The sequence below is a fragment of the Microcaecilia unicolor genome, chromosome 12 (genome assembly GCF_901765095.1).
Source record: "Microcaecilia unicolor chromosome 12, aMicUni1.1, whole genome shotgun sequence".
NCBI classification, from domain to species: domain Eukaryota; kingdom Metazoa; phylum Chordata; class Amphibia; order Gymnophiona; family Siphonopidae; genus Microcaecilia; species Microcaecilia unicolor.
The window spans coordinates 1,020,340-1,038,253 of NC_044042.1; the positions used below are offsets into that span (position 1 = coordinate 1,020,340).

A 17,914-nucleotide genomic window follows, 5' to 3' on the forward strand; every position below is an offset into this window, starting at 1 on the left:
TTGCCTTCATCCTTCCTGGAGTAATTCATAAAGAACAAATGCAGTTTTATTGTGAGGCTTGCATCTGATAATATCCGCTGTGTTTTCAATACTTTACAGATTACAGGTACCGGGCTGCTAGACCAACGCATCGGCACCTCTTGAATAGAGGGAGAGCGATCCTCTTGGTGCCGACGCTTCTCGGGTGCCGAATCCCTCGACGCCCTGGAGCTCCCGGCACCGTATGTCGAGGGGAACGATGACGGTGCTTCTTCGCCTTCACTCGACGCCTGTCATCGAGACTCCTCGGTAATGATGAGGAAGACATGGAATCCTCACGTCTCCTCGGGGCCGGGTCCGACGAAGGTCGATCACGGGGGCCTGCATAACAGGAGACCTCGAGACAGGTGGAGACCCACTCAATGCCTCACTGCTCCCAGCACGAGTTGGTCATTCCGCAGCCATTACCTTAGTTCCCGACGTCAATGCGTCTCTCGATGTCGCCGACTTTGGTACCTTGAGCCCCAAAAGGTTTCTCTTGTTGGGCTTCTCGAGACGCTTGGGTCCATTTCTTCACGCGAAGACACAGACTGCAAGCAGCTGGGATATGGTCGGGCCCAAGGCACTGGATACATCAAGCGTGGGTATCGGTACCCGAGATGGTCCGGTTGCACCAAGTACAACGTTTGAAGCCGCTGGGTGTCTTCGATGACATGGAAGAAAAAACGGCTTCGGCGAAATCAAATGACATGATTGTGCCTTTGAAAAGAAGAAAGGAACAAAAGAAAAACGGGTAAGACCCGACCGAGTGGCTTAAAACACACCCGCTTCAAACAAGAAAGAAAACTTACAAAAGAGGTCTAAAAACTAAGAAAAAATATGGGAAGGTAAAGTTTTTTTTTTTAAAGAAATGACGCAAATCAACGAAAGACTCTTCCTGGGCCAAAAAACGAAGAGACGAACAGAAGTACACTGTCTCTCCGCCGCGGACAAGAAAAAAACTGAGCGGGAATGCTCACGCAATGGGCAGGAAGTCGTCTGCGCATGTGCGGTGCGTACGATTCACGCGCCAGAAGGCTCTAGAAAAACGTTTTAATTTTTGCTCTGAAAAAGTTTGCCGTTTCCTGGGCTGCCATAGACGCCGACCCACATGTGAGAACAAGCAGCCTGCTTGTCCTCGAAGAATTCATCTTTTTAGCTGAAGGAAAGCATAGAAACATGTGCTTTTGAGTGGGATTGCCAAAGGTGGTTGAGTTCTGGGATCAAGTTTGGGATTAACAGCAAATTACCATACAAACCATTCAGCAATCCTACTCCCTAGCAATGCTGCATGTAACTGTGGCTCCAACAAGAAAAAGGAATAACTTAGCTAGTTATATGCTTCTGACTGTAAGACTAATCATAGAAGAGAAATGGAGGGACACTAATCCCTGCACTCTGGCACAGTGGGTTAAAAACGATGAGTATTATTACGGGGGGGGGGGGGGGGGGGGGGGGGGGGAATTCTTCACAGTATTTCATAACACCGGAGAGAAACAGTGAAAGCTTTGGAGTCCAGTGTTACAATATCTTGACAATTTTCAGGGCACCTCTTCTATGCCCTTAGCGAATAGAACCAATCACTAAGCTAATCTTCCTCTCTGATATATGAGAAATACATTAGGTTCCTTTGAGAGTCACCCACCATCCTCTTTATCATGCCTGATGTATGAATTTGCACTGCAAGGTTATGTTATTTAGGTCCATCTCTCCTGCCCTCCCCTCCACCCCTCCTCAGCGTTACTATTTGGACAGAACCAGTGATAGCACGGACAGTGCAGGAGACTGCTGCCCAGACCTGCATGCTAAGCAAATAAAAAATAAAGAGGAACTTGAGTGACATCCGTGCTTTTCCAGCACTTGGAAGGAACTTTAGATGTCTTCCCCTCAGGCTTGTGTGGGTGTTTAGAAAACCTGGAAACCCTCAAAGCAGTTTTGTGCCAATTTGGATGTGGCCTAGCAACTGCTCCTTTGTAGTCGATTCTTGACATCTGTGCAGAGATGGTTGACTATGTGCACTCTACTAGGTCCATTTCATCAGAAACTTCCACCATCTCCCTGCATAGTGGCTTCATCTTCCTTTCCTAATCGTGGGTCTTTTCTGTACTTTGCTGTGATTATGGAACAGATTTCGGTGGACCTTTTGGACTTGAGACATCTTTCCATAAACACTTGTAACTGGTCCGATTATGGTGTGAGCCCAAATGAGGCATTTTGAGCAGGTGTTGAAGTTCTGGATCTTTCTCCCACACTGGGAAGAGCAAAATCCTGACTTCATTTTGGACATTTTCACCGAGGGAAACCAAAAACAAAGGGCTCACACAAAGGTTTAAAAAAAAAAAAAAAACCTCAAATACAAAAGTGCTTTGTATTCACATTCCTGCAGCAGAATGAAACAAACAAAACAGAATGACTAAGGAGACTGCTGTGCATGAGCAGAACTTTACACTAGCTGAAAGCTAGGAGAAAGGATGATATCAAAACTTGTGCTTGTCGATGGTAAAATAAAGACTCCAAGGAGTAAAGAGAAACTGGCCTTCCTCGGCCTTCTCCTGTAATCCACCTTTCATTTGCTGCATAATGGCTTTATAAAATTAGCAAACTTTCACTTCATTTGAGAATTATTGTACAAAGCCCAGCAGTATAATTGTTTATAGTGTGCCTTGGCAATTATAAATGCAAAAGCAATCAAAAGAAATCATCTGGTACTTTCTGTACCGCATTTTGCGAGCCACATCAAAGCAAATTACAAAATTTAAAAGAAAATCTAGACATCCATAGTCGAAAAGGACAGAACAACATAAAAGTAAGACAAGCAATATGTAAAGAGAGAAGAGACCATAGCAAAAAGGACAATCAGCTGCAATCCTATGTATTGCAGCTCCTGCTAGGCACATTTCCAAAGTCAACTCGAATACCTCTAGTTATATACAGAAGTGGAAAATATTTCTAAAATCCAGATGAGATTTTTTTTATTATAATTTACACACTCCCTTTCACTCACACACATTTACTATCTGTCTGGGACCTACAATAGTGTCAGCACTATAAACCTATATACAAACTATGACATAACATAGCCACACAAAATGGCGTACAATAAGTTTTTTTTATTTTCCTTTTCTCTCTTTCTTCAGGCTCTTCCTTCCTTCCCTTCCACTTCTTACCTCTTTTTCCCAACCCCTTGCCCTTTGTCTTTTATCCACCCAAACCTGCTCCTCACTCCACATGAAGCCATGCTGAGTCAACCCAAGAACTATCAAGCTCAACATCCTGTCTCAGACAGTGGCCAGTCAGAGTTTCAACTACCCAGCAGATCTCAAAAGTCGATATTTTCTTTCTATACCGACTTTTGCAAGCCGCAGTAAAACAATTTACAAAACTGAAAATCCAAAGGAGACAAGCTACTGCTATACAACTAGCAGATATGTCTGTAAGAGCTTCCATGGCCAAGGACTCAAAGTGTTACAGACCAGACTGCATCCCTAGGAGTCGGGACCAGCTCAAAAAAGGAATCCCGCTACAGCAGTTCACTAGCATGATCTGCTGAAGACACAGAAATACTGGCAAATTCCAGGCTGCACTGCTCCTTATATTGGAAGTGTCACTGGAAAGCACAGGTTCTCTGCCTCCATCTGCTGGTAGGGTGGCATAAACTGTCAGTCTGGATTGGTCTAGCAGGATAAGCAAACAACCTTACACAGCATGACTTTACAACCCCCTCAGCCTGGGGATTCACCAATGTGTGGCTGACATCCTGCTTGTCCACAGAGAAAGCAAAGTTCCTTACCTTCCCGTTCACATTAATTGATTTGATCTGCTTACTTTATTTATTTTTTGTCTATTAGATTGTAAGCTCTTTGAGCAGGGACTGTCTTTCTTCTATGTTTGTGCAGCGCTGCGTACGCCTTGTAGCGCTATAGAAATGCTAAATAGTAGTAGTAGTAGTACCTATAACAAGTTCTTTGGGGCCTGTAGGTTAAGTCCATTACACAAGGCTTCCACTATCTCCTCTTGGCTTATAAAGTCAACCAACTGGATGAGAGGGTTAGCCTAGAGTTGGGAATAGTTAACGCGTGTTCAGCTTTTCTGGGCTCTAGCAGTGCACAAGTCTGAACTCAACACTGCCATTGCCAACACTATCAACCTGTGGCCAAGTTACCCCGCTGAACTCCTGTTATACGATACAATATGGTACTTAGAGACCACCAATTCCCAGTAAACTGGTTCAAAGCAGGTTACAAGCAACAAACAAGAAAATACAGTAATTAAACATATGATTTCTGAAAAAGATAGGTTGGCACTGTTCTAAATTTAATAGGTAAAGAACATTAAAAATAAACAGCCTGATATACAAAAGTTGACTACAAAGAGCTTTTACATTTATTTCCACGGAATGATGGAAAATAAAGAAGCCAAGAACCCCCTGCTCTAGAGGTGGTAGGTAATAACAGAAAAGAAAATGGACTTGCTAGAAAATCAGGGCAAGAGTTAAACAATTTCAGTATATTACTGAGTCTACTAAATGGTGGCAACATACACAAACATGAATCCAGCACAATTCTGCAACACCAGGGTTTATCTAATGAAATACCACTGTCCATGTTTAGTTAGAAATAAGCAACGTGTAATAAGGGTAAAATAAGCAAAGTTTATACTTCTAGGTATAACAGAAATAAGAAATGAGAAAGACCAACTTACAGCTCTGGCAACTTCTCCAAAGTCTATCTTTAACCTTCCCATTGCTCTTATTATGGCAATGATGGACTGGATAGTGTTACTGTATACCACGACTTTATATTGTTTGCACTCTTCCTCTGAATAGCCATCTTCATGGATGATCCTGGAAAAAGACACCACAGCTAATATGGCTACACAAATAAAAGAACAAAACTTCTGCAGGATAGAAGAGAAAGCACTTGCCATCTGCTTTCCTTAGACAGCAAGTGTAACGCATACAAGTGGGTGATGTCATCACACGTCACTGGGATAGAACAGCTCTCCCAGAGCTCAGAACTTGGTCTCCTCTCAACTCCTCCATCAGCAACAAAGCTTAAAACATTCTGGTACCTCCTGATGTGGTGCGGAGGGAGTATGTGCCTGATCAAGCCTGCTGTCCAGAACAGTGTTTCCCAAGTCCAGTCCTGGAGTACCCCTTGCCAGTCAGGTTTTCAGAATATCCACAATGAAAATACACGAACTTGATCCGCATACACTGCTTCCATTATATGCAAATCTTTCATGCATAATCATTGTGGATATCCTGAAACCCTAACTGGCAAGGAGTACTCCAGGACCAAACTTGGAAAATACTGGTCTAGAACACACATCTCTTACAGACAGGCAACAATGGGTTTTTTTTTCCCATCAATAAGCAGGACCTAGATGGATAGGACAGTATACCAAATGTTAATTAAAAAGAAAAAAAACATTATGTCACTCTAATTGTAAAAGGCACACTTAAAAATGGCACCTAACACGCACACACTGCAGTTTGTTTTGTTTTTTTTACAGTTGAGCGTGATGACCGAATGTCAACTTGGTAAGTTCTAGTTCCATTTCTTTATTTATAATACATAATATATAAATCATTAGGTGTTTTACATAAACCAGTGTTTAGTTTCTTCGTGAGTAATTGAGAATGTAAGACTTCTTCACTCCATGCATAAAATTAATATCGGAAATTTTTAAATGAAATTCTTTTAGCACAACTGCTTTCAATGTTTTTATATACAACACTGTCAAATTACCGCGTGTTGGGCACGAGATATGCAGAAGCCCAGTTTAGCGCTGGATTATAGAAAGTTGGCATCTCGTATACCTGAGATCTCGATCAATGCGACACTACGGGAATGTCAGTATCGAATCTTACATCGAGCATACATGACCAAACTACAGGTATTCAAGATGGGGGGAGTGCCGGACCCACTATGTTCTAAGTGCCGGCAACGAGAAAGTACATTTTATCATTGCCTGTGGAAATGCCCCGGGGTGCAAAGGTTCTGGCATAACATAATACAATATCTGGAGGGATTAGTGGGATCTCGGATTACTTGTTCCTTTATGGGGATTATCCTTGACAAACACGAGCTCTCTGTCCTCCAACGAGGAAGTCAGAAGACATTGGTCCGCAAAGCCTGCCTGCTGGGGAAAAAATTGATTATGACTGGGTGGTTGAGTGTGGACCCACCAGAGTTCTGGCATTGGAGAAACAGAGTTCACGAGCTTTTATTGCATGAACGTAGGGCGGTGGGAATTTCCCCGAAGAAGAGAACACAGTTCCTGGAGATTTGGAGACCTTACATCCAGTCCCTGGCGCCGCGTGCGCGAAGCTTAATACTGAATAGCTTATAAAAAAAAAAGAAAAAAAGTGGGGGGTTTTTTTTTCTCTCTCTCTCAAGTTCTACTGTAAGGGGATTTAGTTCATTACATGAAGTACGGGGGCCTATTGGGAACAGAGGGACTCACTCCAAGGGTGACGTAGACGAGCGGCGGGGCGAGCAGAGAAAACCGCTCCCCGTTTCAATTGCAGATACTTGTTCCATGGTACCCTATCAACAGTCCTACAGGGAAAGGGACCATAGTTAACATAGAATATGATATCATAGATGGTAGGGTTGCCCTGGAATGTCTGAACGAACAATGATAGAGTGAACACTTATGCTGATTAAAAGGGTGAAGGGAGGTGGGAGGGTGGGGTACGGAGTCTAGATGGTAGACATGGGGCATAAAGGTCAGTGGGTTGTCTGAAGGAGGGGGAAGGGAGGATGATGGGGGGAGGGTGGGAGAAATTGATAAACTATTGATGATGGCAATTTAGATGTCTGTATATAAGTACAATGTGATGTTTCAAGGAAACATGTTAAATTTTATGATTCTGTTAAGCATCGTATCATCAATAAAAACCGTTAAAACATACACAACACTGTCAGTTGTTACTTTTAAACAATATCTGGTGCTTGCTATGTTTGTCTGCAGCATCTTTTTTTTGTTGTTACATTTTTACCCCGCGCTTTCCCACTCATGGCAGGCTCAATGCGGCTTACATGGGGCAATGGAGGGTTAAGTGACTTGCCCAGAGAGTCACAAGGAGCTGCCTGTGCCTGAAGTGGGAATCGAACTCAGTTCCTCAGGACCAAAGTCCACCACCCTAACCACTAGGCCACTCCTCATCTTCTTAAAATCAGTCATGCACTTAATTTTAGTACTCTCTCACTCTATGTCTAAACAAGATGACTTCACTCCATAATTAGAACTGAAAGCGCCTTAATGTTTCTAAATGAAATTCTTAGCACAACTGTTTTTAGTATTTTTGATACTGTGTCTGCTTACTCACCTTTAAAGGATATTGGGTGATTGTTATGTCTGTCCACAACATTTTCTCAATCGCTTATTCACTTAATGATTGCACTATTCATACAAGTTTTAACCAGACTGGTAAGGTCTTTTCATCCAATATTTTGCTTATCTACCAATATTTTGTTTATCTTTCAAAAGTTGTACATATTTATTTTTCTTTTTATGGTTGTGAGCTTTCATCTATAAACAATTTATGCAGCTTTTTATAAATGTTAAGCTTTCTTGATATTTATTGCTTCTTATTTGTTCACATGTATCTGTTTCTATATTGCTGTTTGCTGAAGAAGAAAAAGTATTTAAAAGCCTTTTCATTAGATTCATTACTGGTAGATTCATTCGTTCATTAATGGTAATTTATATGTTTTTTCCATTAATTTATGGTTGACACTTTTTAATGTATTGCTGCATGTTTTTAATTCTTATTTTAATTTTATTTTTTATTGCAACTAATTTATAGTATGTTATTAGACTCCTGATGCAGGCGTTAGCCGAACACGGCCCATGTTGGGTCCTTCCATAAACATTTGACGTTACCCTACTCTGAAGGCTCATTGTGCTTCTTGTATGCAGGTAGGCAGATATGTGACATGATTTGTCAGCATTCGAAAAGCACCAGATGTTTTCTTGCAGCTACCAGAATGTGTTGGATTTGTGCTGGCAAATCTTGAGCCAAAGTTAAATACTGCTCAATTTCCATACTGTAAGGGCAAGACACTTCAAATCTAGATACAGATGGAAGCCTCATGTAGAATGATTAATATTGGAAATCTCTGAAACCTGAGTGGAGGCAGACATTATTAATCTCTTTAGGAGAGAAAACCAGTTCTATAGAGGCTAGCACAGAAACATACAAAAACAAAGGCAGATTAAGAACATATGGCCTATCCAATCTGCCCATCCATGTCATCTACTTTTCCTTCCTCTCACCAACAGATCCCTCTGTACTTGTCCTAAGCTTGCTTGAATTCAGATACAATCTTCATCTCCATCACCTCACCGAGAGGCTGTTCCATGAATTCACCACCCTCTCCATGAAGAATTTCTTCAGGTTACTCCCGAGTCTGTCCCCTTTCACCTTCATCCTATGCATCCTCATTCCAGAACTTCCTTTCAATTGAAAGACCTGTTTCCTGTGCATTTATGTCATGAAGTATTTAAACATCTTTTTCATGTCTTTCCTCTCTCATTTTCCTTCCAAAGTATACATACTGAGATCTTTTAAGTTTGTCCCCATACACTTTTATGAAGACCACTGACCATTTTAGTAGCCACCCTCTGAACAGAGGCCATCCTATTTTTATCTTTTTGAAGGTGTGGTCTCCAGAATTGTACACAGTACTCCGAGGTCTCACCAGAAACTCATAGAGAGGCATTATTGCCTCCTTTTTATTCTTCTCCCTAAGCATCCAAGCATCCTTCTTGCTTTCACCATTGCCTTTTCTACCTGTTTGGTCACCTTAAGATCATTACATATAATCACACCCAACTCCTGCTCCTCTTTCATGCAGAAAAGTACTTTGCCCCTAAATTTTACCACGCCCTTCGGTTTTTGCAGCCAAATGCATGGCACTCTGAGAATCATAAATACTTGGTCACTGTTAGAATTTGTGCTGCAGTTTTGCTGGGAGAAATGGGAGGATATGTGTACTGAAGAGACCACATCCAAGGGATCACTAGTGTATCTGAAGCTAAGCCATCAGGGTAGAGACGTAGGGATCCCATTCCTCAGACATAAAATTATTGCCTTTGGTTTGGATTAAAACTGAGGTGACTTGGAAGAGATGAAGAAAGGCTTGAAGAACACAGTAAAGTCCTCAGAGCTCCATGTGGCTGATATGGCAAAAATGCTTGGATTTCAGCCACATAATATGGGCTCCCCAAGTCTCTGTTTAATGCATCTGTGGTTAATACTGACCAGGACCATAACAAAGTAAAAAGGACATTCTATATACAATTGGTGTTACACTGTCCCAAATTGAATCGAGGGAAATGATGGCAGAAAGACATGAGAGCACTAATTCCACTGGCACTTGAGGTCCCATTGAGGCCACCTCTTAATCGGTATTACATGGACAGCTCTGGCCATGTGACAACATCTGAGAGTGGGCTCTGGCCACAACCATCAGCAATAATTGTATGTTGCGGACATGTGAAATGAAGGCCGGGGATTCTGCCCTCCAACAGAAAGATTTTTGCTCGAGTTGTGCCAAGAATGGTGCCTATAAAGTGGATGGCATTGTGGCAAGTGCATTTCTGAAAATTGATAATGTATCTTCTCCTGAATCTAGGCTTCATTATCTTACCCCTGAGGGCTAAGAATTTTGGAAGAGGCCACTAGAAAATAGTCGTCATTATGAGAAAACTAGATCTTGATTGTGGAGATGGTCAGCTTCCACCAAAGGATTGTATAAGTGCTCTGGGAGCCAATGACAAGGCTGTATTGAAAATAGTTTATTTTAAGAATGAATCTTGGTATTTTCGGAAGCAAGGACAGTCTGATGTATAGTCATCCTTGAAATCCAGGCTACACAGCATCTTCAGAAATAACAGAATGAAGAGGAGAGAATACTTTTTTGAATATTTCACTAAGAACAAGATGATTAAACTCATCTTTCTGAATGTTCCCACAAAGATAACAGAATCTCCCGAGTATAGAATTACCAAAAAATTCTCCCCCAAACACAAGGTGGACGCAACTGTGGAAAACTCAAGCAAAGATGAATTATCAGAGAACAATAGTTTAGCTGAAGAAGGCCAAAGACAAGATGAAAATTTTACAATACATTAGGAAAGTATTATTAATGGATGTGAACCTCTAACTGCTAAATCTAGTCCCTACATACTATAAGAGTGAACCTGAGAGGGGGAAAATGAATCCCCAAATGTAATAAGGTGACTAGACATCTTATTCTTCTCTTCAAGAGAATATAAAACCTTTGGTTTTGATCACTAAGACTAGAATCAGGTATCACAGGCTGAGGAGATCCCATCTTCAGCTGTCAAAAGAAGCACTGGGTGAGGGAGGGGCAATGACCACCCAAGAATCTCTCTCTCTTAGCCCATTTGAAAAGCCACCCAGAGATCAAGCCTTAGAAAGTAAAGGTCACCAGCTTCTCTCCCACATAACCTCCTCACTGAGGCACTAACCCTTTTAGAGGAGGCAATTTTTCCCCGTCTGCTGAACTGGATCTCTCCTTCTCTTGCCCCAGTCACTGACATGCTCTACATCACAAACATTGCCAAAGGCAACCTGCAGTATCAAAAGAATTGTAAGTGCTCTGGCCAGATACTTCCTGGAGGAGAGATAAGGTGTTGAACCCAATCTGAAAGCTTTAAATGCAAGAAGAAAATCATGAGCAGTCTCAGTCAGACTCCTCATCATACTCAGACCAGAGTCTGTGCCTGTCCCAGTTCAGTGGAACCATGTCCATAACCCGAAGAGCACAAAGGTAAAGCCTTACCCTCAGACTCTGGGGAAGCTGCCTCCCCCCACGTCAAGAGCAGTACTGCATGAGTCAATCTTGACACTCTTCAAGGCACCAGAAACAGGGATCTTTCCATAGGCACGGATGGAGCTTCAGGAAGAACCTGAGGCTGATCTGCATTTGGCGCAAGCGCCTTTGATGCCTGAGTGGCTTGCAACTGCAGTATCTGCGCCAGCTCCTCCCTGAGCATGACTCGTCACAGCTCATCAAAGGAAGGCATCAGCAAAGGCAGGGGAGCTGGGATAGAGGCAGCCTGAGAAGATGTCTGTGCCAAACTGGAAGCGGGAACCTGAATAATCAGAGACTTGCGCACTAGCACCTCTACCAACAGGGAGAGCGCTCCTCTTGTGCTGGCGTTTCTCGGGTCCCGGCGATGCCAATGCCCCAGAGCTCCCAGTACCATGCATCAAAGAGAAATTATGCTTATGCTTCTTGGGTTTCCCCTGAAGCTCTGCATCACGGTCCTTTGGTGCCAATGAGGACAACAAACCCTTAATACGCCCTCGGAGTCATCCAATGCTGACTGGTCCCGGGGCCTACTTTCAGCGCCCGATGTTGAGAGGTGGAGACTGCCAGTGCACTCCCAGTGGTAGTCGGCCTTCGAGGAGCCAAAACAGTCTTTCCTGCTGGACCTGCCATGCCATCTGTGTCCTCAACTGCAATTGCAAACAGAGAGAACGAGATTTAGGCCCATGGTGAGGCCCAAGGTACCCGATGCACCAAGAGTGCACGGTCTGTCAAGGAATCACCCAGTTACACTGGGTGCACCTTTTAAAGCCACTGGGGGTCTTCTTGGACATCTAGAAAAGAATTGCAGCCAAATTAAACTCCTGAATTGTGAACTATAAAGACAGGCAGCGTTCAAACTGAGATCAGTGCTATGGCCAAAGCGGGCCTAGCAACTTGCAAAAAAGAAAGGAAACTTGAAGAGCCATAAATACTAAAAAGTTAAAAAGTAACAGAATAAAATAATCATGAAAGGGACAAAAATACCCACACAAGGCAGCACTGTTAAAGTACCGAAAAAAAACGCACTGAGAGGAGAACACGATGATGCATTCTCTCTGCTCCACAGAAAAATGGACCCACACAGCTAGAAGTTTCTACATTCATCTTGCTAGTCAGTGTCCGCCCCGGCTCTGTCAGATGATGTCACCCAGATGTGAGAATACAACTAGCCTGTTTGTTCTCGGAGAAACATGGTTTACATTCTAGTCCTCACACTTACTTCATTTGCTTCACAATAGTACTTTTCCCAGACTCGCCAGCACCTGAAAATAAAAAACACATATTAGTAACATAGCAAATCACGCCAGGTCTTCATCTGTCAAACAAGGTAATTAGAGTTGCATCCATTGCTGTGGGCACGTTGCATCCCTCTATGCCTTAGTTAGTGCTATACCTACTGATCGTACAGCAATCTAGCGGAAGATGAAACATACACACACAAAGAAGGGAAGAGTAACTGAACTACTGCTACACGGTTTATCTGCTACTTTCTATATTGCCTTTTGTAAGCCGCATCAAAGCAATTTACAAAATTCAAAATAAAGTCTTTTAGAACAGAAATGGAAATCCATAGTTGAACAGGGCAGGAGAGCATAAAAGTAGAAGAACAAGAGAGACAGCAAATAAGTACATAAAACATAAAAGAAAAACAGACCACAGCAAAAAGGACAATCAGGTGCAACCTCGTGTATATCTAAACACAACATGTAAACATACATTGGCTCAATAATCAAAATTAAAAACATATTAAAAAAACATTAAAAGATTAAAAACATGACAAATGGCGCATGTAAATTAAAATACTCAAATCATATGTATTGAAATTAAGAAAGAATAGATGGCAATAAACTGAAAAAAAAAAATCAATTGATACCTAACAACATACTGTTGTTCTGCGGAGTGTGGACTCACTCTCTTTCCGCTGCAATCTCATTTATTGCAGGTCTTGCTAGGCACATTTCTCTCCTAAGAAAAACGAGCCCAAACAGATGTGTCGTCTAGAAGCAATGAGATCTTGGACTCTCTACAGAAAGAATTGTTTCAGAAGTGGATAATGGAACTGATGAGGGAGGGAGCTATCCTTGACCTGGTGCTCACAAACGGGGAAAATGTCTGTGATGTTACAGTGGGAGATCATTTGGCATCTAGTGACCACCAAATGGTGTGGTTCAATATTAAGACAGAGGAGAAGGTTTATTCAAGATTTCAAGAAATCACTGTGCTGAGATGGGAGAACTTCTCAGGAAAGAGTTAGCTGGATGGGAATAGCTGAAGGAAGCAGAACTGCAGTGGGCAAAACTGAAATGCTAAATTTAAAAAGGCAACAAACCTTTATGTTAAGAAAACTATATAAAAGTAAGAGGAAAAGAAGGCCGCTCTGGTTCTCAAATATAGTAGCTAAAAAGGTAAGGGAAAGAAGGTTAGCCTTCATACATTACAAGAAGACTCAGAAAGAAGTACACAGGCAAAAATACCTAGAAAAGCTAACAGAAGCTGGAAAAGCTGTCAGGAATACGAAGAGGCAAATGAAAGAAAGGATAGCCGATATGGTAAAACTAGGGGACAATACATTTACGGAAGGCCAGGAGCAGGACCACAGAAAACAAATGCTAATGGAGATGGATGTATGGTAGTCTGGGACCAATTTTCAGAAGACACTTCGGGAGGAGCTGGCTAAACTATAAATAGCCACAGCGATGGGGGCCACATGGGATACATCCAAGGTATTCAGGGAGATGTTCTGGCAGCACCACTGTCTGACCTCTTTAATGCTTCCTTAGAGTCTGGAGTGGTCACAGAGGACTGGAGAAGGGCGGATGTGCTCCCTCTGTACAAAAGCGTAAGAAACAGGTTGGGAATTGCACACCTTTCAGTCTGACCTTGGTGGTCAGTAAAGTAATGGAAATGCTTCTAAAGCAGAGGATTGTGAGGTTTCTCAAATTGAATGGACTGCAGGACCCAAGGTAGCATGGCTTCACTAGAGGCAGGTCATGTCAAACAAATCCATTTAATTTCTTTGACTGGGTGACCAAACAGTTGGACGTGGGGAGGGTGCTTGATGTGGTGTACTTGGGAATTAGCAAAGCTTTTGACACGGTCCCACACAGGCGATTGAGTGCCCTTGGTATGGGATGTAAAGTGACTGACTGGGTTAAAAACTGGTTAACTGGAAGGACACAGAGGGTAGTGGTAAATGGAGCTTGCTGTGAGGAAAGGGCTGTTATCAGTGGTGTATCGCAAGGTTTGGTCCTCAGGCTTGCTCTTTTTAACATCTTCGTGAGTAATATTGCAGAAGGACTGTCTGGTAAAGTCTGTCTCTTTGCGGATGATACCAAACTCTCTAATAGGGTAGACACCCCGGAGGGTGTGGATGGTATGAAGAAGGACCTAGCAAAGCTTGAAGCATGGTCCGATAATTGGCAACAAAGATTTAATGCTAAGAAATGCAGGGTCATGCACTTTGGGTACAAGAATCCAAGGGAATGGTACAATATAGGGGGTGAAGTGCTTCTGTGTACTAAAGAAGAAAGAGCAGGACTTGGGGGTGATTGTGTCTGATGACCTCAAGGTGGCCAAACAGGTAGAAAAGGCAATGGTCAAAGCCAGAAAGTTGCTTGGGTGCATAAGGAGAGGAATGACCAGCAGGAAAAAGAGAGGTGGATAGTGTCCTTGTGCAAGTCTCTGGTGAGGCCCCATTTAGAGTACTGCATGCAATTCTGGAGACTGCACCTACAGAAAGATAAACAGGATAGAGTCAGTCCAGATGGCGGCTACAAAATTAGCAAACAGTCTCTGTCGTAAAACATATAGGGACAGGCTTAGGAACCTCAACATGTATACGCTGGAAGAGAGGCGCAAGAGAGAGAGGATATGATAGAGGCTTTTAAATACCTCAGTGGTGTCAATATAAAGGAGGCAAGCCTTTTTCAAATGAAGGAAAACTGTGGAATGAGGGGGCATAGGATGAAGTTAAGAGGAAAGATTGAGGAGGAATCTAAGAAAATACTCTTTCACCGAAAGGGTGGAGGATGCGTGGATGGCCTCCCAGTGGAGGTTGTGGAGATGTACACAACCACCTTAAAATAGGTTTAAAGCTATTTCAAGGTGGTTGTGTACATAATGATTGAGGTAAAGAATTCCACAAAAGAGCAGAATTAAACAGAACACACACCTGTATACGTGAAGTAACTCTTAGTTATATAATAGCAACATTACCAAGATGCCAGCTGCCACTGGCAGAGCAGTAACCCTCTCCCTCATTAGTCCCCAAAGCCTGACCAATAAACCCTCCCACAGCAGTGGCTGCCTGACAGGTATGCAACATCCTGGGACTGCCAGCATTCTTCATTTTAATGACCTTTCTTTCAACACACAGTAGATGTATGGAGAACTTTTTGATGTTTAGATTCTCTGCAGGAATGAGAGGTCTGTTTCCTCTGCCTGCCAGATCACCCATTCATAGGCGAATGTCTTTTAAAAAGACAGGGCAAAACTCAAAGAAGCTTTGAAATAGTACCAAGAACGTTACTGGAGATGTCAACGGCCTGCATGGGCCCATAAATACATTTCAATGAACCCTATTGCACACTACCTCAGAGTTGAAAATACTAGTTACATATGACCCATTTGTGGCTTAGTGGCGAGAGCTGGGTAGTTCCATACAGTCTTTTGCTCAATTCACAGATCGTGCCTTCTGCACCCCAGGATGGCCAGGCCAGCTTTCTCAATCACAAAACAAAAACTGGCGCTCTGAACGTTTATGCAGATTGCCCATCTTAAATTTTACGCTCGCCGCATAAGCTTAGCCACATTTCATTTTCACTGACATTTACTAATTTTAGCCCATAAGCAATTTTGTTTTGGATTTTAGCTCAGTCTTAATTAGTGGCTCAAAGTAAGCTGCCTGCTCAATGTAAACATTATTTCCAGGAGACTATTACTAATAGCTAAATTTACTAATGTGCCTTAATGCAATTTTACATTATTTAAAGCCATTTCTACTCTGCTAATGCAGTGGAAACATTTCTTAGCAAACCACAACATAAATAAAAATGAATACAAAGTACCAATACTATGAAATTGTCAATGAAGTCTATTCATATGCATAATGCACACTAATGTGCAATTCATGTTAGTAAATCTAGCCTTACGTTTTATCTGAGCTAAGGATTTGGAAACTGAGGGCTTCTCCTCCACTCCAGTGTTAATATACTAGTACAAAATGTTTAGTACAAAGATGACCTCCCTTTCTTCAGTTGTCAAATACGTTGTTTCTAATATGGCAGTCGTGAAAAGTATCATATCAAAAGGTTACTATGCAACGAGGACAGGAAGCAGAAAGAAAAATAAACGAGCATTCTTTCTATACATACATATATTTTGTTTTCTTTAGGCTCCTCCCCTTTCTAACACTGCAGTACATGGGTTCACCCAAAGAGTAAAAAGGGACACAATTCTCCAGTGCTGGCTCAAGTTAAGAACAGTTTATACTAACTCTGAAGAACACCTTTGGCAAACTCAGCTAGCTTTGAGCAGCATTAATGGCGTTTTCAGGACCGACGCTGGGCCAAGGGCAGTACATGGTAGAGATACAGCCAAGTCAAAGAAATATCTATATATGGGTATAAGCTTCCTTTATGGATCAAGAAATACCTTGGAAAAAATACTTGCCTTCTTTCCCCATGGAATGGGTTCAGCCACACTCACCTGTCCTCTAAAAAGAAAGCTCCTTTTCAAAGAATGTTAAGTGTTTGACCTTGACACTCTCAGCAGGCAATCTACTACTACTACTACTATTTAGCATTTATATAGCGCTACAAAGCATACGCAGCGCTGCACAAACATAGAAGAAAGACAGTCCCTGCTCAAAGAGCTTACAATCTAATAGACAATAATAATAAAGCAAGCAAATCAATTAATGTGTGGTGGGGTTTCCAGTTCTTCTCCCACAGAAATACACTGGGCCATTTTATAAGGAGCTTATTTCTCTGGAACCCCCAGTCCAATCTAGCTCGTTTTCAAACTCTTTCACCAGTGTCGCTCCATATAAAATTTGGTCCCACATCATTAAAGTTTTAGGAGAGTTATATTGAACCCAAGCAGACAAAAATTCTTAACCCCTTATGTATATTCCTTTCCAACATATGGGTTGGAAAGATTAAAAAATAAACAAAGCAAAACAAAAATCATTAACTGATGCAAAGTTACTCAACTGTAGCAGATGTTTTCTGAGAACAGAAGGATGAATATCCACACTGATGGGTAACGACATATGCCAGTGCTTGGTGCAAGTAAGTGCACCCCAGTATTATTCTAGAACAGGCTTGTCCAACCTGCGGGCTAGAACTTGGCCCGCATAAGCTCCATCAAGCCCTGTGATGGTATCCCAGCATCCCTACCGCAACTGGTCTAACGGGGAGCTTGAGCAGAACAACACAAGAATTTAAGGCTATTCCCGCAGTATCAAGTATAGTGAGACTTGATACCGCGAGACTAACTTCGACTACTGGTGCAGTATGGCCTAACCTCATGGTTAAACCAGTCACAGAAGAAGCAGGAACCCCGTCAGAAAAGTTCATGGAGCTTCTGCGGACCACTCGCATCAGGGAAGCAGAAAACCCGAGGAATTCATATACTCAAAGCAGGGAAGAAAGGATCCATCAAAGAAATCAATAATCAGGTGAGGGGAAAAAGAAAGGGTGAAGGCGTGGGTGGGTACATATAAGTGAACAGATGAAGGATTGGGGGGGCATGGGGAGGAGGATAGAAACAAAAAGAAAGACAAAGAAAAGAAATCAGTCTGACACTGGGAAAAAGGCAAATGGGGAGTCATAAGTGTTCAAAATTTATGTACCACATGTAGGCAACAAAAAAAAAAAAGCTGGGGCTGGTCAGAGTAACTGAAGAAAGCATTGAGTTCAAAATGACCCTTGACATTACTGAGATAGTGGGGAACAGTGTTGTAGCCATAGGGGGAAGGGGCCCCCCTTTGGGATCAGGCTGCCCCCAAACCTGCACTGCACCTGTCAAATGGCTAATGGGTA

At 42.3% G+C, this 17,914-nt stretch overlaps 1 protein-coding gene across 1 annotated transcript in view; it reads right to left on the bottom strand.

Moving 5' to 3' along the window:
* Nucleotides 1-17,914, bottom strand: part of GNAI3 (G protein subunit alpha i3) — a 79,750-nt gene that overhangs the window by 32,342 nt on the left and 29,494 nt on the right. Inside the window, exons 2-3 of the mRNA XM_030221893.1 lie at nucleotides 12,091-12,133; nucleotides 4,720-4,861 (exon numbers count right to left, since the gene is read on the bottom strand). Coding sequence (XP_030077753.1) covers nucleotides 4,720-4,861; nucleotides 12,091-12,133 — 185 coding nt within the window. The remainder of the gene's footprint in view (nucleotides 1-4,719; nucleotides 4,862-12,090; nucleotides 12,134-17,914) is intronic.